The sequence below is a fragment of the Phallusia mammillata genome, chromosome 1 (genome assembly GCF_965637545.1).
Source record: "Phallusia mammillata chromosome 1, kaPhaMamm4.hap1.1, whole genome shotgun sequence".
Lineage (NCBI taxonomy): Eukaryota > Metazoa > Chordata > Ascidiacea > Phlebobranchia > Ascidiidae > Phallusia > Phallusia mammillata.
Window position 1 is genome coordinate 7,622,904 of NC_137252.1, and position 24,450 is coordinate 7,647,353.

Genomic DNA, 24,450 nt, shown 5'->3' on the forward strand with positions numbered 1-24,450 from the left:
AAAAAAAAAGAAATACCAAGCAATTTTTCAGTTGAGAAAAAATGTACTTTTTTCTACTTACGCTTATCAGCAAATGGGATTTTTTGACAAGGTAAATAAAGTTCATACTGCTATTACTAGACATGGTGGAAAAAACGTCCAAAAACGTTGACCGAACTGTGTAGTCTGATAACACTCTACTGTGTAAAGTTACTTATAATCGGTATACGATCTCAATTGAGCGTGTGATTGGATTTAGCCGTCAATGAGCCGAAGGTATTGACTTTCAATCGCAGTTACATGACCTCTTGCATATTCGTTTACAGACAAGCATGTGCAAAGTTCTCTGGTGTCAACGACGCGGAAGTAGCGTCTGCGAAACTAAATACATGCCAGCAGCTGAAGGGACGCCCTGTGGAACCAATCAGGTATGTTTGATCAGAAAGTGTAAAATACATTACTTTGTGTGTATCTTTGAATTGGTGTTCCTTGGTATGTTCGCTTATGTGGCTAAATTTTTGGAACCTAATCTAAGTGACCTGTTGTAAATTTCGCTTTGGCGTTTAACGTATAGGCCTAGTCATTTAAACAAATTTGTAGCTCTTCCAACGGTTTTTATTGTAATATGGCGACTATTCGATGGCCTATACCAGACACCTTCATCAGGGCAATGACATAAATTGATAAGAAGTCGTTATGTAGCAACAAATGCGATGAAACACCCAAAAACGCAGTGGTAGCAAGCTCGTGTGCACCAATGGACGACTTGATTGGGTTAAAGCGAGAACGTTGATAGCAAATGTAAAATGAAGTAAACGCACAATTTCGACTGCCAATATAAATACGATTGTGTGACAAAATTTGTTCATTTTCCGCAACTGTTCAAAAATATTTTCAAACCTGTGTGCAACATAGCAACCATAGTAAAGATCCCCCATAACGCGTTATGCATCCGTCGGCGCGGCACGCCATACCACGAAAGACCTCCTTGTGAAAATAAGCAGATAGCAGCCGCAAGAGTGAATACCGACAGCTGCAAATTACATGCGCCAAATTCCAGCAATACTTCGAAATTTTCTCTGACTTTGCCGAGACATCAGAACGTGCATCGACAATTTCTGTGCTTTATCGTTCAAATACTGTTTCCTTGTTGCTGTTACGTGTGCCAGTTTGTTGAGAGTTCACACGCCTTTTTGCGAGTTGTGTCGCTTTTGGTCTTAATTTTGTGGTCTCGTTTGAGTGTATCACCTCCGTAAACTGTACGGTCCTCAGAACACACAAATGTAGCAGTTCCTGCCGCACGGTTTAATAGCCTAGTTCAAGGCTAAAGATAATAACGCGCATATTGTGTGCTTGGACATTTTTGAATGCACATTTCATTGCCACGTCAAATGGTCGGGCCAAAATTACAAGAGAATTTCGCCTAAATAATGAATGGCATCATAAGTTTTTGTTTTAATAGAGTCTGATTCTGTTAAGATGAACGTTAATTCTTAACTGTAATCAGCCCTGATGCGTTCATGTAAACCAGCGATCACAGCACCCTAATGTATAAACCACAGTACGCCAGGCCCATTGAAGGCATGATACCGAATCACCCGGTCACCAAGCATTCCCATATGGCAAGGCATAGGCTAAAAAGCCTGATTGCATTTGAACAAGGAAATTTAACATATGTGCAAAATCATCTATAGTTTGTGAATAAACATACGCATACCGATTTAAGTTAGTTTGTTGAAATACTGCAGCTGCAATAATTACCACGTTCATGCTTTTGGCAGTGGTGCAGACGTGGTACTTGTGTTGAACACGGAAGTCCAGGACCGGATGCCGTTGATGGTAATTGGGGAGAATACGGACACTGGTCGTCATGCACGCGTACCTGTGGTGGCGGCGTTCAATTCCGAAAACGGTCATGTGACAACCCCCGTCCTCAGTATGGTGGAAGACACTGTGACGGAGAAAATAAGATCTACCAGATGTGCAACACAAGGGTAGGCACTAATGAAGCTTTCATATATTTGTAACACAGGCAGATATTTTCTTTTGCTTTTTGTGGTGTTTTTTTCTTGAGAGGATGTGAAAATGCAACCTTTCATGTATTTACATGCATGGTATTGGCATACGACAGTTGACCATGTTTGGTCGATGTATAATATACTTGAGCCATTTAATTTGCTAGCAAGATGAACTTTATATTACAGCAAGTTTACATTTACAATTTTCCTTTGGGTACATTTACAATTTTTCCGTATTTACAGACCTGTCCGCCTTCTCAAATCGACTTTCGGTCACAACAATGCGCAGAATTCAACAAGAAACCGTACAGAAGGCAATATTTTACTTGGGTCCCTTTCACAAAATTTTCCAGTTTCAGTAAGTACTGATACAACGCAATGTGTATCTGAGAGTGTATAATTCAACTAAAAAAAATAAAGTGCCTTTGGGTCATGGTATAAACTCGGGCTTATCATATATAGGTCGAGGAAAATGCGAACTTCTGTGCAAAGCTGAGGGCTACGATTTCTTTGATATGCTTGCCGACCAAGTAGCAGACGGAACACCCTGCGATGCTACCTCATCTGATGTCTGCATCGAAGGAAAATGTCAGGTTAGTATTACCATCTAATATATAGTTAAACCGCAAGTTTGAAAGGACATTTCAAAGTCGCAAAAGGCTCTGACATGTTTTATGCATCGGTTTTAATTGGTAGCCTACAAAGAGAATGGCATAAAAAATCTTCTTACCAGTTAGCTGAAATGAATACATTCATAGCCGGGACCCGCCCCGAAGCGTCCATACAGACAAGCGATCACGGCATACTCATGGCTCATACACATATGATAGTAGACTACGCCAACACTTGCCTATTAAGGGCGTTATACCGAATCAAGTCGGTATCCCAAGCATTTCCATATGACGAGCACAGGCCAGAAAAATCTAGCTTGCGGCGGGATTCGAACCCACGACAACAGTCTTTCAGGGACTCTGGAAAAACTCATCAAAATAATGTGCGTTTTGATAGGCCTACTCTATAGGTGTACCAATATGCAGTAACTAGTATCAGAAAAAAAGTCAATATTTTACTTGAAACATTACAGCACGTTGGATGTGACTATGTACTGGGCTCCAACGCAACTTATGATGCGTGTGGAGTATGCAACGGAGACAACAGTACGTGTCAAACTGTAGATGGTTCCTACAATGACCGCGTTCGTGATAGTGGTAAGTAAAATAGAATGAATTCCATTGTTTTAACGAGAAAAACAATTTTGTGTGTACGACTGTTCGTGGGCGAGCTGTTTTTAATAACGTTCCATTCGTTTGCAGGTTATTACCAAGTTGTTCGAATTCCACGTGGTGCGCGAAGTATTCGAATTTCTGAGCAACGTTGCTGTACACACAGTTATATTGCTGTGCGTAATGCCAACAACAAACACAGGTAAATATACAATTTAGACAAGATTTTAATACATATTTGCTGTTTTATTAAAAAGTGGGTGTAGTTTAGGTCTACAGTAGCAGTCAAAAACTTTTTCATATCTGGCATAATATATCATCAGGATTTCCATACCACACTCATATAAATGTTACAAGGTTAAATTTGTGTTTACATCATTCCATACTTGCTTTTTTGTATGTTAGCAATAATAATGGCACGAATTACTAAAAAAAAATGCTTTTTAAATTGCTTTCTACCTGGTTTTAATTTTTGATAATTATCGACTTTTGAAACATATGTTTGCTAATTTTGTTCAGATATTACCTAAACGGAGGTTGGCGGATCGATTTATCCGGTGAAACAACTTTCGTCGGTGCGAAGTGGACTTACGAACGAAAAGCATTCCACCCAGAAACACTGACCACAAGAGGTCCAATCGACACCGACATCGTTATCGAGGTAAGCCAATGAACAATAGCCATACGTCTGCTATATAAACGCTACATTCGCCAGTTATCGTCGTCTCCCAGGTGGTCTAGTGGTTAGGATTCGTGGCTCTCACCCACGCGGCCCGGGTTCGATTCCCGGTCTGGGAACCTCTTTTGTTCGCGTTTTTTGATTTTTAAAACAAATTTATGTTACAGTTAAAGAACAATTTTAAGGCGAATAATAAAATATTTTCTGTTTGATTCTTAAAAACTAGTTTTTAGGCGTTTTTCCATGTTTTAAAGCGAAATATTAAAAAATCCACATCTTGTAGCCGACGCCCTTTTTGTTCCAAATTTTAAGCGTTTATGTATGTTTTGAAGAGAAATAATAAATTCACATTTTATTTGCACCATAAAATTGAAGTTTTAGACTTTCATGGAACATCGTATTTTTGACTTTGGTACTTCAGTAACTTACTTTATTTATGTTTTCAGATTTTGGTGGTTGCAAGAAATCCTGGTGTCACATATTCCTACACACTTCCAGTTATTGACAACCGTATTCCAGATCTTCGCGTCGGAAAACCTGTGACTATAAACCGATACCAATATCAGTGGGAAGTCAATTACAGCGAGTGTTCAAAATCCTGTGCCGGAGGTAAGTGTTGTAAATGGGAACAAATTAAAAAAAAGCATATCAGTTGCTATACACCGTATAGTGTTTACATCGTTGTCAAGTAGTTTAGGCCTACAATGCATGTAATATCATTAACGTATGATACAATTGGTTTGCAAGTAGGCCTAGGCTAAGCCTTTGTTTTTGGTAGATTTCTATTTCCGACAATATAAGTGACTTTTTTACTATAAATAAGACACTAGAAAGTGTCGGGACTCACTGATAATGCTTTTTGACGTTTGAAAAAAGTTTCTGGTCTCATGTAATTCAAAAATTTGCACATAGACTACACCTTTAGTGATAGAGAACAGTTTTTTGGTTGGCCTTTATACCAGCAGGGGCCTTACAACAGAGGCTAACATCTGTAAGAACAAAGCCCTAGTGGTTGTCTAACTTCACTGTTTAACATTTTTCACTTGACTTTCTCTTAACCTTTTTTTAAAAATAATGATGCAGCAAAAATTTCCCGATGGCAATAAAAACATGGCGGCCCTTAATCTCCACGCGTGACTGGTTGTTGTAATAAGCTTCCATTGTTACGCTGTCTTGATTGTCGCTTTACACGCATCGTTTACGCCAATTGATAGAGCGCTTGATCCAACAAAGGGGTGTTGACCTGAAGGGGCACAGACTGCTAGGCGCATTTCATGAGAAAATTCCCTGGAATCGAAAACAATGCGCAGATGAAATGTCAAATGCCCGTGAAAAACAAAATTTTACCCGCTCCCCGAATTCACACTAAGTAGAGATTTTGAAAAGCGATTTGGCTGCAACCCAACCCGAAACCCAGTGAGAACAACTGATGTATTGATATCCGTGCATTTGCGATTACATCTTGGGTGATTTTGTGGCGATATGATTCAGTGCCGTTTAAAGAACCTTTTTCAGATTTCAGCTTACAGCCTAACGTACATCTTTATTGTATAGTGTGTTTTAACTTTATTGCTGTGTGTTACAGGCAAACAAAGCCCTACTGTCACTTGCCTACGTGATAACTTGGACGTGGTTGAAGACTCAGAATGCGAACCGTCCACGAGGCCAACTCCTGTACCGAAAGAATGTAACACTCAGGATTGTCCGCCAAGGTACCGTTGCATTCATTTCCAAACCAACCAAATTTAGATGTTCAGCTAGTATAAAAATCAGTAAGCTGCAGACAGTTAAGATGAACATACAGCCCTGAAGCGCTCTGCTGACAGTGCACACTTTTTTGACCTATATGGTCTCATCAGTGCAACTGGTGACAGGACTTGGGCCGTATTGGCTAAAATATCCGTCTAACGGAACTCCAATTTGTTTTTAGGCTGTAAAGCCATGCTTCACTAATTCTGTTTAAATAAAAACATAAATTCATAACTGGGATCATCTCTGAAGCGTTGATGCAGACCAGCGATCACGACCTAATCATTTATGAATTATAGTATGTCAGCCTTATTGAAAGCGTTATATCGAATCAAGGCGATCTCCCAAGCATGCTAGTTCACCTTTTCAAAACTCATGTCTACATTATAGGTGGGAAACGGACAAATGGGGAGACTGCTCACAGACTTGCGGAAGCGGTGGCTTGCAGAGTCGCCAAGTCACGTGCAAAAAACTGACGACGACCGGTGACGTGTTTGCCCAAGAGTCAAGTTGTGATGCTTCACGCAAACCCACGGCCTCACAGACTTGCCAACAGGTCGACTGTCCGCCGGAATGGCACACTGGCATTTGGTCCAAGGTAAGCAAATTCATTTCAACGTTATAAGCTACTACAAGCTTAGCAGCTGCTTCTGTATGCATGATATAGCGATTTGTTTGTATTTGTCAGTATGCTCTGCGCTTATGTTGCCAATCATATTTTTCTGGGCCTTAAACAACGATTAGAGAGCACGAATTTTTGTTGTGTTACCCTCATTTACCAACACTGATCACAAATCACACCCATCATGCAGTGCTCGCGACAATGTGGCCGTGGGACCAGATCGCGGTCTGTGAGATGTCTAAGCGGGACAAGAAGTCTTCCACACTCTTCCTGTGACCATCGTATCAGACCAACACACAGAGAAAGATGTCTGGTTGCTTACTGCTCAAGACGTTACCAATGGTTCATCACAGGCTGGGAGCAGGTTTGTTAACACTGTCGCATCTACGTTAAAGTCATCGTGTGTGTTTGTTACTTAGGCCGTTTTTTTGCATGGTTCGGTTTTTTTGTTTACAAATTTGGCATCCTGCTTTGCTTATTGCTTCCACTTTATTAAAGGCGTCGCTTTGTTTGGTTTTCAATAATTTGTAGAAATTCTTATGTGGTTTTACGGCGTGTATAAATCTACATGTCTGAGTGGGTGTCACGTATTTTATAGTCTTTGGAGATTCCAATTTCGGCCACAAACATAGTGTATATCTCCGATAGGTAAGCAATGCGGTATCAATAAAGACCTACGCGACGGTCTCGCGGCTAGACAGGAACGCCAGGCGAAGTTAAAATACCAGTTAACTTACTCTCACATATTCAGCTGTCAAAATAACAAAACCGCAGTATTACCCCCTGTGTTTTTCCTACAGTGTTCCGCCACTTGCGGCAGTGGAGTGCAACGTCGCCAGTTACGATGCAGCTACAAACGAAAGAACGGCCAGTATCGACCTGTGAACGAACGACGTTGCAAGAGCTCACGACGGCCGGCGATCTCCTTACAGAAGTCATGCACCCAACCGGCCTGTCCATCCACGCAAAGCGATACTCCGAGCGTTTCAACCCGCGGAGGCTACAACCACTACCGTCGCAGTGGCGCCTTTTCACACAGAAGTGCCCGATGGATTACTGGAACTTGGCAGAAGGTGCGTTTCAACCTGATAGAAACTTTTGAAATTCAAAGCATTTAGTTCCTGTCTTAACGGAGAGTATTATACACATAGGTTGAAAAACTGTTAACGACCATTACAAATTGTAACTTAGGCAATAAACTTTAATCTTACATCAAGAGCAATGAGAGCATATATATCAAGCGTTCCAGCCCTGAAGTGTTTGAACTAACCTAATTATTTTCGTACAGTGTTCTGTGAGCTGCGGAGGCGGAACTCAAACAAGAGTTATCCGCTGTTTGCAAGCTGGCCGTCCATCCAGTGTGTGCAGTCACCATCGTAAACCTGTCAACAGAAGATCGTGCAACACTTATAAATGTCCAGTGAAGGCTAAGGCACCCAAAGGTGAGTTTTCATAACATACAAAATCAAGCGTTAAAAACGAGATAGCATGTACATACGAATCAGGTTATTCGCATATTCCCTTTAATTGCTGACTTAGAAAATCCTAGTAGTATGTATCTGTGAAGAAAATTGTCTGGACTATCACAAATTCCGGTTATATGCATAAAACAGTTGTTAAATTGTTTATGCGATCAACCGGATTCGTATACTTTAAACTAAAATCTCTTTAGCTCGTTGCTTGGTGGATGAAGACTACATAAACCTTATGCTTATTGATTCAAATTTATGAACACATTTAGTCACTGATCCTTACGAATTTTAGATGTATATATTTTGCCTTCACGGCATCATCGGTATCTTATACAAATAGAATGTACATTTCAAAAAATATGAGTCTTAAATTCATGGGAATAAATGACTAAATGTGTTCATAAATTTAAACCGGATTTGTTATCATTGTTTTCCATTGTGTAAATATTTCAAGCATAAACACCCATTTATATCCTTTTTTCTGTTTTAGGCGAAGACTGCAAGGACAATTTCAGTTGGTGCTACTTGGTGCCAAAGCACGGGCAATGTGACCACAAATATTTCGGTGAAAATTGTTGCAAGACGTGCCAAGCAGCTGGAAGCAGATAATGTTCACAAAATACGTCGCTTAATCGCGTCTAAAGATTCACAAAGCGCGCTCCGAGGAAGAAAGCATCGTTCGCCGTGTGTTCCTGCCTCCGTCGTCAAGCATGTTGTCCATTGTAAACTCTAAACTGGAAAGTGTCATGGCGAAACTACATGGCTTGTACAAGATTTCGGAAAGCATAAATACACAGAAAATCCACGCATGTGACTCAACTTCTGCCCGCTTTCTTGCCCAGCGCTTACTCAACCTTTAGTAAGGTCTTGAAATCAGCACCTCACATCAAATGCTTATGTTAGAATCCTCACCGTGCATTCGTGGTTGGGTTCATTTTGTCGTTAGCTTTGCCCGTCGTATTCTTATTATGATACAGCATACATCATCTTCTTACTTTTGCCCGACTTGTCACATTGTTATTGTTCTTATTTTTACTATTATTATTATTACGATTATTTTTCTATTGCGCGGCCTACAGAAGCGCTCTCGAGCGACATCTGCCGGTTAAATGTCGCCCCTAACCTGCAGTTCATTTCTAACCCAATTTTTCTATTATTTAATGCAAAGGCCCCGTTGCAGATCTATTTCATTTTACCACTGTTCTACGCAAGAAATTATTTATGTTCTTTTTTTCGTGGCTTCTTTGACGTATGATTTCGATGGGACTCTAGTCGGCCGTAAAATACTCTATATCTGACATAAACGTTCGTTAAAATAAGAATTTGTTTTTGTTGGGTATTTTTCTTTACGAATTTTTCCTTCATCAGTGTCTTTTCATGTTTACTTAATCACACGTTATGGTGGTTGCCAGCGGTTTCATTTTGTTTTTTGTTTTTTCTATTTGTTGTACTTCGTGCCATAGGCAAATACAAAAACAAACCTTACAAAAATAGACTCGGTCTGCAGGTGACTGTTGTTATGTTGTAGGTGCAGACGTTTTGTCATTTTCGTAAGATCATATAACTTAGGAGTTTAAATATTGGGTTGCAAATACATAAGAATTTGCACAGAAGGTGAAGCTGGTGGTGGTAGACTACTCTTTAAAAGATATCTTTGACAAAAACACACGAATGTAATAAATACTTTTTTTGATAGTTGTAGGGGTTTGACCAGGTCGACGTCGGACTTCTACTGCAGAAGAATATATTTTTCTGAAGCTGTATGTTACACTTAAAGTCCTTGCCTGTGTGAGCTTATTTCGATAAAGAAGACAGCTTTTTAAAGTTTGAGTTACTGTATAAACTTAGAGCAAGAGATGGAAGTCTGGTAGTTATTAACTATTATTGTGACATCGCGTAGTCATATGAATATATAGTGGACAAGGTATAGCCTTATGATGATGTAACTGTAGCCTACAATTGTGTAAACGGTGTTGGATAGCTACAAATGACAATTGAGTTCGAGTTCTGATAAAGTGACGATGACGAAATAAAACGTTTATGCAATCACAGTTACACGTATGATATTCGTCGTGGTCACTTCTAAGATAAACAAATCCTCCACACTTTCATTTAGTTTTATTCGAATGGAAAGGGAACACGTACTTAAACTTTGCTTGTGGCGTTGTGGATTGATAAAGGAAGCACGCAAGACGTTTGTTTGTTTCAGTTTTACCCTCGGTAGGCGTTTGTCCTAAACCGCCGTCGAAATGCCTGTATTTATCGCGAAACCATTGAATAAGATTTGCTTCGATATGGTTTTAGAACCAACACCCTTGTTAACATACGGTAACGCTCTAATTACTCCGACAATAATTATAAATATGATTGTAATCTAAACTGTCCAGTTAGTTGATCACTGTTGTTTTGTTTGCTTTTGTTACATGACTTAAGAATAAATTTTGTTGTTGTTTTGCCCCCTAAAATGATTTGCACAAATTGCTGACGTAACATGCCGCAAGACACGACATGATTCAGCAAATATCGTGAAGAAAATTACATAAAAAATTGGGATTGTCGGTTTTGTTTTACTCTGTTGCTTCGGCTTTGGGAGTTCTACAGCGATTTATAAATGCTTTTAACAAAAGTGTTTTTTAGTTTCATGTACTTAACCTGACATAACATGTGGTTACGAAGTTAAAACTTAAACGTAGACAATATGTCATATGTCGTTAAATTTGTAAAGCCATTTGGACTTTATCAAAATGCTCTGAGAAATTTGTTAAAAAAGAGGACGCTACAGGTAAAAAATAGTAGTGAATGTGTAATAATTGTGTAGCTGACATGTTTTTTAATATAATAACCCGAAATGCTTTTGAAGTTTATTTATTTGATAAAAAGTAAACACAAACTACTTTTTAGTGGACGTTCTTACATCAGCGAAATGTAAAAACAACGACTTTATTATACAATGAACCAAAAGTTCCAAAAGGTATTTTATTAAATAAACGTTGTTGCTTAAATTTTTGACATCTGTATTTTTTTCAAAGGGTTTGAAAAGTTTTTCAAGTCTGGAGGCAACAAAAAAAATAATGGTAGGTTGTGCATTACATCTTTTTTTTTGCAGTAGCTAATAAAGTTTGATGTGCAAAGGTGCCAAAGAACCTAAGCCGAAAGAAGAAAATAAATCTTCCAGTGGTCGCTCTCAACCTAAGGCAGAGGAAGCAGAGACCAGTAAAAAATCTTCCACAAAACCACCATCCAGCAGCAATACATCCTTTCAGCAACAATTGCAACAGGTACTTTAAAGCAGTGGTGCAACGAAGTTTCGGTTGGCCGAAACATTTTGCCCAAATACGTTGTTTTCCGATGTTTTGGTTTTGGCCCCAACTTTATTGAAAACTTGGCCGAACCCGAACTTTTTGATTCCATGTAATATTTTTCGGCAATACGTAACATTATAAATTAACTATTTGTTGTCTATAAAATATGAGCCACTTTGTTTGCAAAATATTTCAAGTTTAGTAAAGCTTCAACATTGTAAAAGTGATTTTGGTTTGTCATAATTGAGTTCACTTTCATCAACAACACAGGGTTCAGTTGAAACATCCATAAAACGGGGATTTTAGGTTAGGCCCGATTGAGCCAAAATTATTCAGCCTTGTGGCAGAATATTCTGTTTCGGCCTGAACCTTTTTTGGCTGGTTTGGTGCATCACTACTTTAAAGGCTTTAAAGTTGGTTACTGAAAATAAATTGTGTATTAATTTCTCTTCAAACATAAGGTAACAATTTACCATATGCAGATCTTTTGTTGCCGTTGTCTGTGTTTTTTGTGATGATTAAATATTGCATGATACTGCATACTTCAATGCCATGATTTGGTTTTATTCAAGAGCAATATACTTGAAAGTAATCTGCAGACAATACACCTGTTTCAACCTATAAGGTCCCATCAGTGCAGCTGGTGACAAGACATAGGCAGTATTGGCTAGCATAGCCAGTAACACTTAACACCAGTTTCCCCTGTTATTTATACCCAGTTGTTGCATAGAACAGAATTGGCCAAGGGATGACTTTACTGCCTGTGATTCTTGACAAACTGGAGGGCCTTAGGTGGCTATACTAGCCAATAAGGCCTATGTCATGTTCAATATCTGCAGCTTACTTTTCATTTATTGACTTAATGCTTTCATAAAAATATACTTAGTGTAAAAATTAGATTTTTGTTGGCATGTGAAAATGCTGTCAGTACGGGGTATTTGGTTTGGGTCAAGTGTTTGTAATTAAAACCTCCATATTTAGGTTATATTCTCACATGCTATATCTTGAGACCGACATATGTAATGTTGCCATCTATTTACCTAAAAAGGGTCATGTGGAAATTTAAAAAAATAATAAAATGAATCAAATAGGGCAAGTCAGATGGTGGAGATATTTTTTACGGTGTAATGCTTTAGAAATTAGTTACAGATGATTCTGGTTATTTGCATATTCCATTTTGTTGCATGTCCAGTTTCTAATTGTAGCCTATCATCAGTTAAGAAAATGTATCAAGTAATCAAATGATAAATGCTCTGCAAATTAAATATGCAATAAACTAAAATCTTCCTTAAAGATATTTTTTAATAAAAAATTGTCTGTAGACTGATGTATAAATGTATGTAAGCAGAACGACTACAAACAAATTGTATGTACTCAACAATATGGCCATGTGTTCATTTTGCACAGTTACATTTTTTGTTTGCAGTTTTTTAAAGAGTCTCCAGGTTCGGGGATGCCAGACAGCCAAAAAAATCTAATTGCAATTGCTATACTGGGAACTGTAGCTTTGGGATTACATTTTATCAACCAATCAAATGCCAAGTATACTCAAATAACATGGAAAGATTTTGTTACCAAGTATTTATCGCATAATATGGTAAGTTTGCATTCAGTATTTTTTTATTACATATTTTAATTTAAAAGGGCAAATGGGTGTTATGAATTATTACCAGGGCTTGTGAAACAAACTGCTCTACACTAAAAGCCCACTAAGTCTGTTTTTAGCAGGTTTGATAAAAACATGATAAATGGCTAAAAACGAATGTCACACACTTGCAGGCATTTTCAGCCTTTAAACTTGGCCATTGAAAAAGTTTGGACACCCTTGCTTACAACTTGTTTTATATATGCTATGATTTTTTTATGTTTTTTAGGTTGAAAGTCTGATTGTAAAAAATAGGAAGACTGCAGAAGCAATAGTATCTGGGTTACCTGACCAGACTGTAAGTATTATGTTGCTGTAACCATAATGTTAGGATTGTTAGTATTATTTTACACATGAGTAATTATTAATATGCATTATTGTGTCCCGTCGCATTTCCATATTGTGTGACGTTTTACGAGATTTCAAATTATGGCATGACTGTGTTAGTGGCAAATACAATAGTAAGCTTAGCCACTTCTCATGTTTATTGTTTACTTGTATTACAATACATACATTTATTTGTTTGACACAGTATCATGCCTTGTTGTAGTTAATGAAAGTCACTTAGGTAACATCAGTGGTGGGATTCAGCCAGTTCGCACCGCTTGTATAGAACCATCTCACGAAATTTTATGAGATCAGCGAACCGGTTAGCTTTACTGATTACTGTCAATGGACTTTTTGTAACAGAACTGGCTAAAAAATGTGACTTCTGTAATAGAACCGACTGTCCAAAATTTTGAATCCCACCACTGGGTAACTTACTAAACAAATTTAACAAATTTGGTGACCTCAGCCTGTTGTAGTAATGTCTTGTCAATCATTTTCTAGCTGACATTCACTGTTGGAAGTGTTGATTCTCTTGAGCGGAATCTTGAACACATACAAGAGGAACTTGGAATTCCACCAAATGAGCGTGTTTATATTCAATATCAAGAAACATTCGAATGGTTAGTTTTGTTAAAGCCCTGAGTTGGGGGGTGGCACCACTTTAAAACGACTGGTATGAACCATTGTGAAACTAAATATCCCTACGGCTTCAAGCTTTATTGGTGAAAAATGCATTTTTGATCCACGATTATAAAAGTGTGTACTATGATTATAAATGAGTGTACTATTATCACTGGTCAGCATAAACGCTTCAGCGCTGCTCCCAGTATGTGTGTTTGTTCACCTTAGCTGATCAGTGGTCAAACTGGTGATCCTGTACTATGATGCTGACAAATGCAGCATACGAGGCAGGCAACAGTGCTTGTGATTTTACTCTCAGCGGGTTCACCCCTGAGCCTGTGTAGCTCAGTTGGTAGAGCGTGAGTCACAGAAGACTCCTGTCGGGTTCTAATACCACCCCAGGGTGGATATATTTCTAACCTGTGCCTTGCCTTATGTGAATGCTTGGAAGACTAGCTTGATTCGGTATAAAGCCTTCAATGGGCCTGGTGTACTATGACTTATAAAATGGCTGTTTTGGATTTTGCAATGCTTAGGCAAATTTAGCCAATCTGTTTATTGTTTAGGTCATCATTCACATGGTTAATAGGTCCGTTGCTAATTCTAGGATCGATTTACCTCACAATGAGGAGTTTACCAAAATCTGGAGGAGCAGGAGGCAAGGGTGGTGGAGGCCCAATGTCTGGTTGGTTGTGCTTTGTGTATTTTGTTATTTGAGGATTTATCCTATGTATGGGTTTTGAGCTGGGTGCCAGGTTTCAGAGTGGTTTTATGTTTGCCCTTAGTTCTAAATATACTGTTTTTATACTGTTTTTTTAAATTTTTATGTACTTTTCATAGTACGCCAGGTGTTTTAAATTCCAGTATGAATGTGTTTATCCTTACGTACTTTTGGCATGACAACTGTGTAAAATTTTAATTGAACATTTACAGCTTACAGGTGTACTTTTGCCCCGGGATGGGTAGTTTGGGGGGAGTGAAACTGTTGTAAACAATAAAAAAGTAAAATGTTTATCAACAACAAAATAACAAACAGATTTAAAAGTAATTAAAAAGGTAAATATTTTGCACCTGGATTTCAATCATAATTCGGTATATCAGTTGATTAAAAAAATCTTTAAAAATCAAGTCATTTTGTTCCTACTTTTCAAAAAAATATATGTGTGTTTTTATCACTATGTTGTTATGGGCCTAATGTAAATGTCCCTTAGTAGTGGAAACAAACGAAATTCAAAACAGGCATTCAAGTTGGATAATACATGATTGCTTATCTGGTGTTTCCTGTCATTGTTGAAAAGCAAATTAACCATTTGTGTAAGAAAACATATTAAATTTGCAAGCAAGACTTTGCCCTTTGCCTTTACCTAAAGTAAAAGTTTAATCCAGTGGTAGTAAGGAATGATCAAAGGTGGTCACCAGTAACATTATGTTTCATCAAAACATAGAGCAATCAAATACACTTCCTTGCTTTTCAAAAAGACTAGCAACCTTTTTTTGCTAAAAAAATAGAAATTTAGAAGTTTGAAAAAAGTTTTTTTTTACCCAAAGATCAAAAAATAAACACTTTCTCAATTGACACAGAATAACCAACTGACAATTGTTGAATTCTAGGTTTAAATCCTTTTCGAAGCATGAGTGAATCCACTGCAAAAGTATTAAACAAGGGAGACATTAATGTGAGCTTTAAAGATGTGGCTGGTTGTGAGGAAGCCAAGATCGAAATATTGGAGTTTGTCAACTTTCTAAAACATCCACAACGCTATGAAGAGCTTGGAGCAAAAATTCCTAAGGTAGATTGCACTAAAATCAGGCCCAGTATTAAGTTTATTTTTAAAATAAAGATTTTGTAGTTGGTCAAAAACCCAATTGTGCCCTCTACTTTTTTGTGCTCCATAACGTGTTATCATGTAGTGATGGGATGAGTACTCAGTATCGAACGATTTCAGTGGTATCGATACTCGTACTCGTATCAAAAAATATCTGCTTCGGACAGCAAAAAATTGGAAAAAGTTCCGCCAGTTTATGTATATCTTTTTCGCTATCACATGGAGAATACATTTTTCGGCATGTGTGTGTGCCCCCCGACCATGACAGATAAATTAGCCAGTGATATACAACTAAGTACAACACTACACTTAAGTAGTCGGTATCGAAGGTATATACATGTGGTACTCGTACTCGGTATCGGTACTCGCTTCAAAACCTGGTATCAGCCCGTAACTAGCGTGTTAGATTTTCAGCTTGGTGGTGGTTTTAGTGCTGTTGTGTTGCTATGTTTACTTTCACTAAGTGAAATAAACCTAACTCAACAACCAAAATATAATAGAAGTACAATGTCCTAAGTCAGAGGCCTGTGGGTTTCTTGTGACCTTAAATGTTTTAATTTGGCCTGCTTAGCTAAACTTTAAAATTTCGATTGCAGTAAACCTCGGTTAATCTGGACCCATTTAGACCAAAAAGTCTGGATTCCTGGATTAACCAATCTCAATTACTCAAAGCCTTACCAGATTTTAATCATTGTGGGTCCCCTTCTATGAAGGGGACACATATTGTTTTTGTGCGTATTTTTTTTCTTTTTTCTGTCTAACGCTGGTTTGTTAAATGTGTTTGGTCAAGAAAGAGTACTCCAAATTTAATAAAATTTACACAAATGTTAGTTATTAAACCAAATTTTTTTTAAAAAACGGCTGTACTGACTAAAGTACAGCATCTCTGAGTGATATGCGGTGTTGTTTGGTGCAATATAAGATATTTCATGAGGGAGCAGATATGCTACAATTGATAACTTGTGATTTGAAATTAGAACTCTGTTTTATTTACATGCCATAATCAAAAGCTCTGATAAGTATACCTACAAACCAAAATCATGGCTGTAAGGAAAGTTTCCCACCAAAGGATTCGGCACCAAAGGCATTAAAAGTTTAGCAATTTTATATTCTGGTGAAAAGCTTCATAATGTTGTTAGGCCTTCTTCTGCTTTGTTTATCACATCATCACATTTTTTATCAACTTTTTGCAAAATACTTTCACTAAAAAACTTTTTCAAACATTTTCCCAAGTCATTTGCCATATAAATCTCTTGCCATAAAAAAGGATATTTTTTGTTCTTTCAGGGTGCAATTTTGTCAGGACCACCAGGAACAGGCAAGACTTTGCTGGCCAAAGCCACAGCTGGTGAAGCAAGTGTACCTTTCATTTCTGTCAGTGGTTCTGAATTTCTTGAAATGTTCGTGGGTGTGGGAGCTTCCAGGGTGAGAACTGAATTGTAGTTTGAAACGTATAAGTGCAAAAAAATACCTTTTGCAACAATACAAATTTTGTTACACAGAAGAAAAAATCTCATTTCTAGGATTTTAAAAATCAGCCACTTTGTAACGAAACAACAGTTTTTAAAAGTTGTTACGACTGTTGGAATTTTTCTCATTGTTGTAGACTTCTGTGATATTTGCATGCAACTTTGCCACTTTATATTTGACAGAGGATGTAAGCTACTCTGTTTGTTGGGTCAGCACAAAAACGCCATGCAGCTTTTTGTGCAGGGTTTAAAACTTTTTTGATGAATACTTTGCTTGTAAAACTGGTCTAAAAGAATTTTTTTAGTCTGGCAAGGTATATTGCAAACCACATAGACATCTGTGTTAGATTTTTTGTAGCAAATCATGTACAAATTAGTCATAAATGAGATGTTGTAACATAAATGCCAATTTTTAAAAGCTGTGGTACATTAAACAAAAAACTCATACATTTTGGTGACCGTTGATGGAATAAGGCCCTGTAATGTGACCGTCCAAAGCAAGAAATTGTGTGTTTTTGCATTTGCATGTAACTGTTGTTGATTTTAGGTTCGTGACATGTTCTCCCTTGCGAGGAAAAACGCTCCTTGCATCCTCTTTATTGATGAGGTGGACGCAATCGGTCGAAAACGTTCTGGATCTAATATGGGTGGAAATTCGGAAGCCGACCAAACTCTTAATCAACTTTTGGTCGAAATGGATGGTAAAAAACATTTTTACATAAACTACAAACCTCGGTTAATCCGGACCTGTTGGGACCAAAAACTTTGTCCGGATTAGGTGAAGATCCGGATAAACGGATGTCTATTAGTTAAAGCCTTGCCATATTACAAATCATTTGTACCTCGAGTTTTGCCCGACTTAGCGTAGACCTGGATTAACCTAATCCGGTTTAACCGAGGTTCACCGTACAACCTCATTACGACATGTCTTCGCAGTATTTCCTTCGCATTTAACAGTAAATGGGATTTTTTCGGCCAACGAAGCATTTTAAGTCAGGCAGCATTTTTTGGGTTGTATAGTCATTTAATGTTGGGTGCAAAAGATTTTTTTCTCAACTAAATAGTCACTCTGACACTAGCGAAGGCATTAGACTGTTCAGCTGCAAAAAAACATGTTTCCACTTAGATGCGAGAGCAGTTAATACGCTACTTACGTCCAGTCCCACATACTGTATTGTTTCTACACCGTCCAGTTACCAATCCCAAACATACCTTGCCGTCCCATTTACCTCCTAACCTCTTGCGAAGTATAACGATTATATATAGTAAATAATAAAAAAGTAATATTAACAGCTTTTTTCGTAAGTGATAATACTAAAGTACGGCCTCAAACAAAATATTTACCGTTCTTTCAGCCAAATTGAAAGCTGCTTTGACGAAACACTGCTGTTGGTAACAGTTAAGAATTGTAGTTTGCGAGGGTTTCTTACAGTGTGATACGGAACTAGGCAGGTCTCGCTTTCTCTTATATATGGCAAAGTATATTTGGCTATAGAAAAACCTAGACTGCGGTGGGATTCGAACCCACGACGAAAGCCTAGGTTGACCAGCTAAGCCAAAGTAGGATTTCACAACCCATCTGCGCCGCTACGTGCCTAGGTGTTTTGCTATTTATTTTGCAAATTAGGACGAAACTGTTAATTTTCCTTCGTTTTCTAGTTGTACTTGGCTGTATTGTTTCAGTTTTGTCTGCGAACTTTAACTGCTTGTTTTTCAAATGCGATTACATGGCCAAAAGTTAAATTGTTTTTTTCAAATTGTAAAGGATTTAATACGATTGGCACCAACGTTGTGGTTCTGGCCGGAACCAATCGAAGTGATGTGCTCGACTCTGCCCTCATGCGGCCGGGTCGTTTTGACCGACAGATTTACGTGGGTCTTCCTGATATCAAGGGAAGATCGTCTATATTCAAAATTCATCTTAAACCGCTCAAAACCAACCTGGACAAGGATGCACTTTCGAGAAAAATGGCTGTAAGGACACCAGGATTTTCTGGTAAGAATCTGGCGGCTTTTTAAATAGTTTTGTTTTTGTCATTTTTAACGAAGTCTTTAAATTGTCTTTCTCTGGTATAAACTGGGTATATGTAACTATAATACTAGCATCAGTTTGAGAGTGTTTTGAGGTCTTGACTCGATTAGCGTTTTTTTTTCAACTGGGAGTTTGTGGAGATTTTTCGAGAACGCACCCCTAATCGGGTCTGATATGATTTAAATCATTATAGCTTGTGCAGCTTACTGTTTTTGTCCGTCTGTTTCAACCGTTTGGTCAAGAAAGAGTGCTTCAAACCTATTTAAATTTACACTTATGTTGGTTAGTTATCCAAAGTTGATGCCAAATTTTGACCCCGTGTGACCCAGCTGACTCCAAAAACGTAAAAATGAAAACGACTATACTAAAGTACATGATTCAGGAGTTCATAGAAGGTTACAAAATACTAAAGTTGCTTACTATGGTCCTCAGTGTATTAGCACATAAAGGTATGTGCTGCGCTAATAACTGCAGCCACGGCGTGTACATTTGATGTTACTTGTAGTGCCCTTAGTGTATTTGGATCTTATGTTTCCGCCCCAGTACATAAAAGTACATAATGTGCATAATCTGGTAAGCGGTTGCCTTGACACACTGCTTCGTTGAACTCAACACAACCTTGTCCAACAGTTTTGTTTTCACTATTTACCGTTAAATTCTTCCTCAGGTGCTGATATCGCGAACGTTTGTAACGAGGCAGCATTGATTGCAGCCAGGGATGCTGTACCCGCGATTGAGGACAAGCACTTCGCCTCCGCTATTGAGAGGATCGTAGCAGGTCAGTAAAATTACCCAAAATATCCAGTTCAACATTCGCATAGTAGACTTCTGTCGTGGGTTTTTTTGGACGGTCTTATTTGCATTTTGCTGTAGCACTTTAAACGCAATACATTGTTGAAACTGAAAAAAATCAGAAAATGTTTGGACAAACACCATTCATTGATTTGTTCTTCGATATTCAAGACATAAGGCATCGCTAGTAGCTTAATCAAATTACAAAATTACCTAAAGACTTGTTGATTTTTCTAAACTTTAAGAACCTAAACCTACTTCTACACGACTATAGGGCTGGAAAAAAAGACTCAAGTCCTTCAACCGAACGAGAAAGCTACAGTTGCTTACCACGAGGCTGGTCATGCTGTGGTCAGTTGGTTTTTGGAGCACGCTGATCCACTACTTAAAGTGTCAATTGTCCCTAGAGGAAAGGGACTCGGCTATAACTTGTACCAGCCTAAGGAAATGTATTTGTATACCTCTGAGCAGGTGTGTGCATGCAGTGTTATATGTAGTACTTAATTTGTCTATGTTGGTGTTTTTTTGTTACCTGTAACCCTGGAACGTCTTGTCTCAGGTGCGATGAAAACGGTTTGGAAAAATTTACAACTTAAAATTAGAATTACCTTAAACCTCGGTTAATCCGGACCCGTTTGAAAAAAATGTAAAAATTGTCTGGATTATACGGATTAACCGATTTCGATTAGTTTAAGCCTTATCACATTGCAAATCATACAGTTGTATCCAAATTATACTAAGATCTGGATTAACTGAATCCTGTTTAACCGAAAATTACTGTAAATGAAAACAATCCAAACCAATAAACGGGCGTTACTAAAATTTTAAATTATTCCAGTCCACAAAACTATTTTGTATTTTCTGAATTTTTAAAATTATTTGCGTTTTTTAACGAATTCTTTTTTATCGCTAGATGGCGCACCGCATGTGCACGTTGCTCGGTGGAAGATGCGCGGAGAAAATTTTCTTCAACAAAATAACTTCTGGTGCTCAGGACGACTTGCAAAAAGTCACACAACTAGCCTATGCCCAGGTTTGTAAACCAATATGTACTATTGTACTCTAATAGCAAAACTAATACAGTCAAACTTCGATACTATGCCACCCTTTGGGACCGAGAGAAAGTGGCATAGTAGCGAGGGTGGCATAATAGCGAGGGTTGGTTGTAAAAATAGCCTTGTGACGTGACAATGTACTGTAATGCCACGTTGTGTTGTACGATTGTAATTTATTACAGTATACAGTATAAGGTACAGTATACTTAAAAAAACGGATAGATCGTGCATAGAACAAACAGGATCTGTTAGTTTTGTCGTGACACAAGCACGGAACGGCGTTTACATAACTCGCTGCAAAGCCGTGAAACCTCTTAACATGACCACGTTTGTTTACTCAACGATTTGTTTTTCATGTTTTCTCGGTTTTATCATGAGCTCAAACCGAAAATTGTCAATTTTCAATCCGGAACCAGACCGTTAATACAGTAATACTGTACTCTCATGTGTCATAGTATCAAGGGTAAGGGGTGGCATAGTAAATATATTTTCTATTGAATTTAGTTGGTGACGATCAAAAGTGGTATAGTAGCGAGGGTGGCATAATATCAAGGTGGCATAGTATCGAAGTTTGACTGTAAATACAAAAAATTGCAACAGTGTTTAAAATTTCGACCACTTTGCCTTATCAACAGATGTAATAACTTTTAATTGAAAGCTAATCCGTTTTCGGTGATTGACACACATATTTTCCTTTTTTATTTCCTTATTTAAATAAAACCCAAATCCAAATCCAACAGATTCTATTTGAATAAGGAACTGAATGTAGAATTGATAAATCAAAAAGCCCCCCAAAATGTACTGATATTGTATTAAACAAATAAGTTTTGCTGTATGTATGTGTTAAAGCTATACGTAAATCTATGTGAAGTACCCGACTAAATAAGACTTATTGCCGCTAGGTGACGCAGTTCGGAATGAGTGAGGCGGTTGGACAAGTTTCTTTCGACCAATCCAATCAATCCCAATTCCAAAAACCATTCAGCGAGGCCACGGCACAGCTCATTGACGAAGAGGTGAAAAGTGTTTTTCATAGTTGATTCACCTACCGATCTGTCAACGTCCTATAGTTTGTTCATCTTAAAGAAAAAAATAAGTTTTATCCTTTTTGGGTTATTCAGTTATTAACAGCTTCAGTATGATCCAGTTAAACCGGATTCGGCTAATCCGAATCTTCGCCTAAATCAGACAAAACCTGAGGTACATATGATTTTTAATGTAGTAAGTCTTGAACTAATGACATCGGTTAATCCGAATCTTCGCCTAATCCGGACAAATCTTTTAGAAAACGGGTCCGGATTAACCGAAGTTTACTGTATTGGACATATACAACACATAATTTGCATAGATTTAACCGTAGGCCCTGTATATAAAGGGCACTTTGATGAAATTTCCTTTTATAGTAATGATATATTTCAAGCAGTTGAAATTTGTTTACATCTGTATATTATAACCGGTTTTCACAGGCACGGAAGATTATTTCCTCGTGTTACGACCAAACCATAGCGATTTTGGAAGACAAGAAAAGTCTTACGGAAAAGGTAATGCCTTGCAGAGAAGTGAACATTCACAATTAAGAAAATGGAACTAATTAAAAAGAATATGGATATTATTTCGAGTGCCTATTTTAAACAAGTGGACATTTTTAGCATTGTTGACGTGACAATAAGTCTTGGATTTTTAAAAATGTAACACTGGGTCATAACTTCTTAACCTGGTTCAATGGGACGAAAGACGGATAAGCGTCGGTTTCCATCAACTATTGGTTTGTTTGGTTATTCTAGGTTGGTATTTTACACTTTTTCATGTCGACATCCCATTCAAAGTCACCAACCAGTGTTTACACTCCTTTCATATTTCTGAAAAAAGGTGACTATTTCCTTGCCCAGTAGTTCACAACCTGTTTCGACGAATTCCTCCCTTAACAATTTAAAACATATTTATTCCTCCCCAATAGAATCCATGGTTGATGCTAAACCGTACAAAGATGATTTGAAATTGGGTCTTTTATCAACTTCACAAGTCAGTGAAGTCACATTTTAAAAACACAAAAATTTAAGTAAACTCCTCGCCTCAAGTATTAACTTTCTTCCCTTGGAGGAGAACCACTGCCCTAACCGTAACAGTTTAACTATAGCGGCCTTGTGTGTAAAGACGATGGTCATAATGAAGATACGAGTACCAAAACTACACGCGCAGCCGAAGTAACGTCAAGCAACTCTATGGGTCACATTTTGCCTGTATTGAACTTGTCAATAAATTATTTCCAGTTGGCGCTTAGACTTCTGGATCAAGAACACCTCGAACGAAAGGACTTAGAAGAAGTGCTAGGCGAGCGTCCGTTTAAGGACAAATCAACGTACGAGGATTTCGTGGAAGGCACAGGTGGTGAAGAAGAAAATACTGAACTCCCAGAGGGTCTTAAAGGTTGGGAAAAACCATCGGAGGACTCTGACTTAGAGGCCGAAGAACCTACGACAAATTCTCAAGATAAAGTCGCAAGTTCTTGAGCTACCCCATTGTTTTTTTTTCACCGTATGTTGCTGTGTCTTCGAGAGCGTACTTAAAAACTTATTTAGAAAGTCAGCACGAAAATGTTGAGTCAAATGCAAGTTTGCTATTGTGGAAGTTTTTGGCAATCGTAACCTGCAAAAGTGTTTCCGTATAAGTGGACAGTTTTAAATCGCTTTGGGCAGGGCAAGCTATATAAAAGTTTGAATCGTCGATTTTGCTTCCTTGCCTTGTGCAGCGTGTGTCTGCTCTCGTTTGCATACTATTGAAATAAACTTTTTTGCTTTCTGGTCAAGGTCCGCACCGGATAGGCACGTTTTTTTATAACATTTTACAACAAGCATGCGACCGTTTGAAAACTAAAAATTGCTCTTTGTTGTGTCATTCATCGAAAACAGGATCATTAGGGATCAAAGCTAAGTATGGGCAAACAGCAGACAAATTCAGTTGACAACAGAATAGTCGGTGCGTTTTAAAGCAGACAGATAAACTTAAACGGCACTGCTGAAACACTCAAAACGATTTGCATTGCTCATGTCAGGATGCCCGAATAGTATACAATGACGAAGGGCATTAGGTGGAAGTCTGCAGAAGAATGAGACATTATAAGCTCATTGTCGGTACGTTTCCTTATCGTCGTGTAGTATGGTTAGTTAGGCAATTGCCTGTTTAAAACAACATTTTAGAATACTTGTTTTAAAGTGATAGCCCCTTTTCACGTCAGTTGCATTTCTGTGAATCAGTAAATGTATCTTGTAGCTGCGTTGCGTTGAGCTGCTAAATCTGTTTACGATTTCGGCTATGATCATTGAATTATAAAAATTGAAAGAGATAAACCTTCAACAAGACATCAGACATATTATTAAGTTGTCTAAAACGTAACATTTTAGCTGAGAAAAATAATTAGTTTGACAAGGATAAGGGTTTTAACAGTTACCGACTTCATGCTATCATATCTTTAATCAAGTGTTAATTAGGCGCTTTTCAGAATTAGTTAAAATTATTAGTAAAGCGATGAATGAATTTCCGGTGAATCAATTTCCGGTATGAATTTTCGGTAGAATGTATTTCCGGTAGACACCATAGGGATCTGTTATAGTTATGTCACTGCACATAATTTGCTTA

General features: G+C 37.9%; 2 protein-coding genes and 1 non-coding gene across 4 annotated transcripts in view; all 3 read left to right on the plus strand.

The window, feature by feature from the left end:
• The window catches only part of LOC145219636 (A disintegrin and metalloproteinase with thrombospondin motifs 18-like), a 46,370-nt gene extending 37,135 nt beyond the window's left edge, over positions 1-9,235 (plus strand). For both annotated transcript variants that reach the window (XM_080086971.1, XM_080086976.1), the window contains exons 12-25: positions 306-407; positions 1,761-1,973; positions 2,241-2,355; positions 2,460-2,590; positions 3,082-3,205; positions 3,311-3,422; positions 3,740-3,881; positions 4,346-4,508; positions 5,485-5,611; positions 6,039-6,246; positions 6,461-6,634; positions 7,071-7,343; positions 7,559-7,712; positions 8,233-9,235. In XM_080086971.1, the coding sequence (XP_079943097.1) occupies positions 306-407; positions 1,761-1,973; positions 2,241-2,355; positions 2,460-2,590; positions 3,082-3,205; positions 3,311-3,422; positions 3,740-3,881; positions 4,346-4,508; positions 5,485-5,611; positions 6,039-6,246; positions 6,461-6,634; positions 7,071-7,343; positions 7,559-7,712; positions 8,233-8,351 (2,157 nt within the window). In that variant the 3' untranslated portion in view covers positions 8,352-9,235. The remainder of the gene's footprint in view (positions 1-305; positions 408-1,760; positions 1,974-2,240; positions 2,356-2,459; positions 2,591-3,081; positions 3,206-3,310; positions 3,423-3,739; positions 3,882-4,345; positions 4,509-5,484; positions 5,612-6,038; positions 6,247-6,460; positions 6,635-7,070; positions 7,344-7,558; positions 7,713-8,232) is intronic.
• Trnae-cuc (transfer RNA glutamic acid (anticodon CUC)) lies at positions 3,947-4,018 on the plus strand. The gene has a single exon. It is a non-coding gene; the product is annotated as a tRNA-Glu (tRNA).
• Positions 9,236-10,323: 1,088 nt separating the features above from the next.
• LOC145232570 (mitochondrial inner membrane m-AAA protease component AFG3L1-like) lies at positions 10,324-23,615 on the plus strand. Its single transcript, XM_080097222.1, has 18 exons — positions 10,324-10,524; positions 10,644-10,713; positions 10,772-10,816; positions 10,875-11,020; positions 12,471-12,641; positions 12,919-12,987; positions 13,521-13,639; positions 14,207-14,325; positions 15,252-15,430; positions 16,754-16,891; positions 17,483-17,636; positions 18,701-18,931; positions 19,635-19,745; positions 20,034-20,230; positions 20,673-20,792; positions 21,717-21,830; positions 22,281-22,355; positions 23,085-23,615. The coding sequence occupies exons 1-18, from the start codon at positions 10,441-10,443 to the stop codon at positions 23,322-23,324; spliced, it is 2,382 nt and encodes a 793-aa protein (XP_079953348.1). The 5' UTR covers positions 10,324-10,440; the 3' UTR covers positions 23,325-23,615.
• The last annotated feature ends 835 nt before the right edge of the window (positions 23,616-24,450 follow it).

Excerpts from the sequence above, each read along its gene's own strand:
- LOC145232570 (XM_080097222.1), top strand. The coding sequence starts at position 10,441 with ATGTCATATGTCGTTAAATTTGTAAAGCCATTTGGACTTTATCAAAAT. Across the intron at positions 15,431-16,753 it reads TTGGAGCAAAAATTCCTAAG|GGTGCAATTTTGTCAGGACC; the intron begins GTAGATTGCACT and ends TTGTTCTTTCAG. Across the intron at positions 16,892-17,482 it reads TGGGTGTGGGAGCTTCCAGG|GTTCGTGACATGTTCTCCCT; the intron begins GTGAGAACTGAA and ends TGTTGATTTTAG.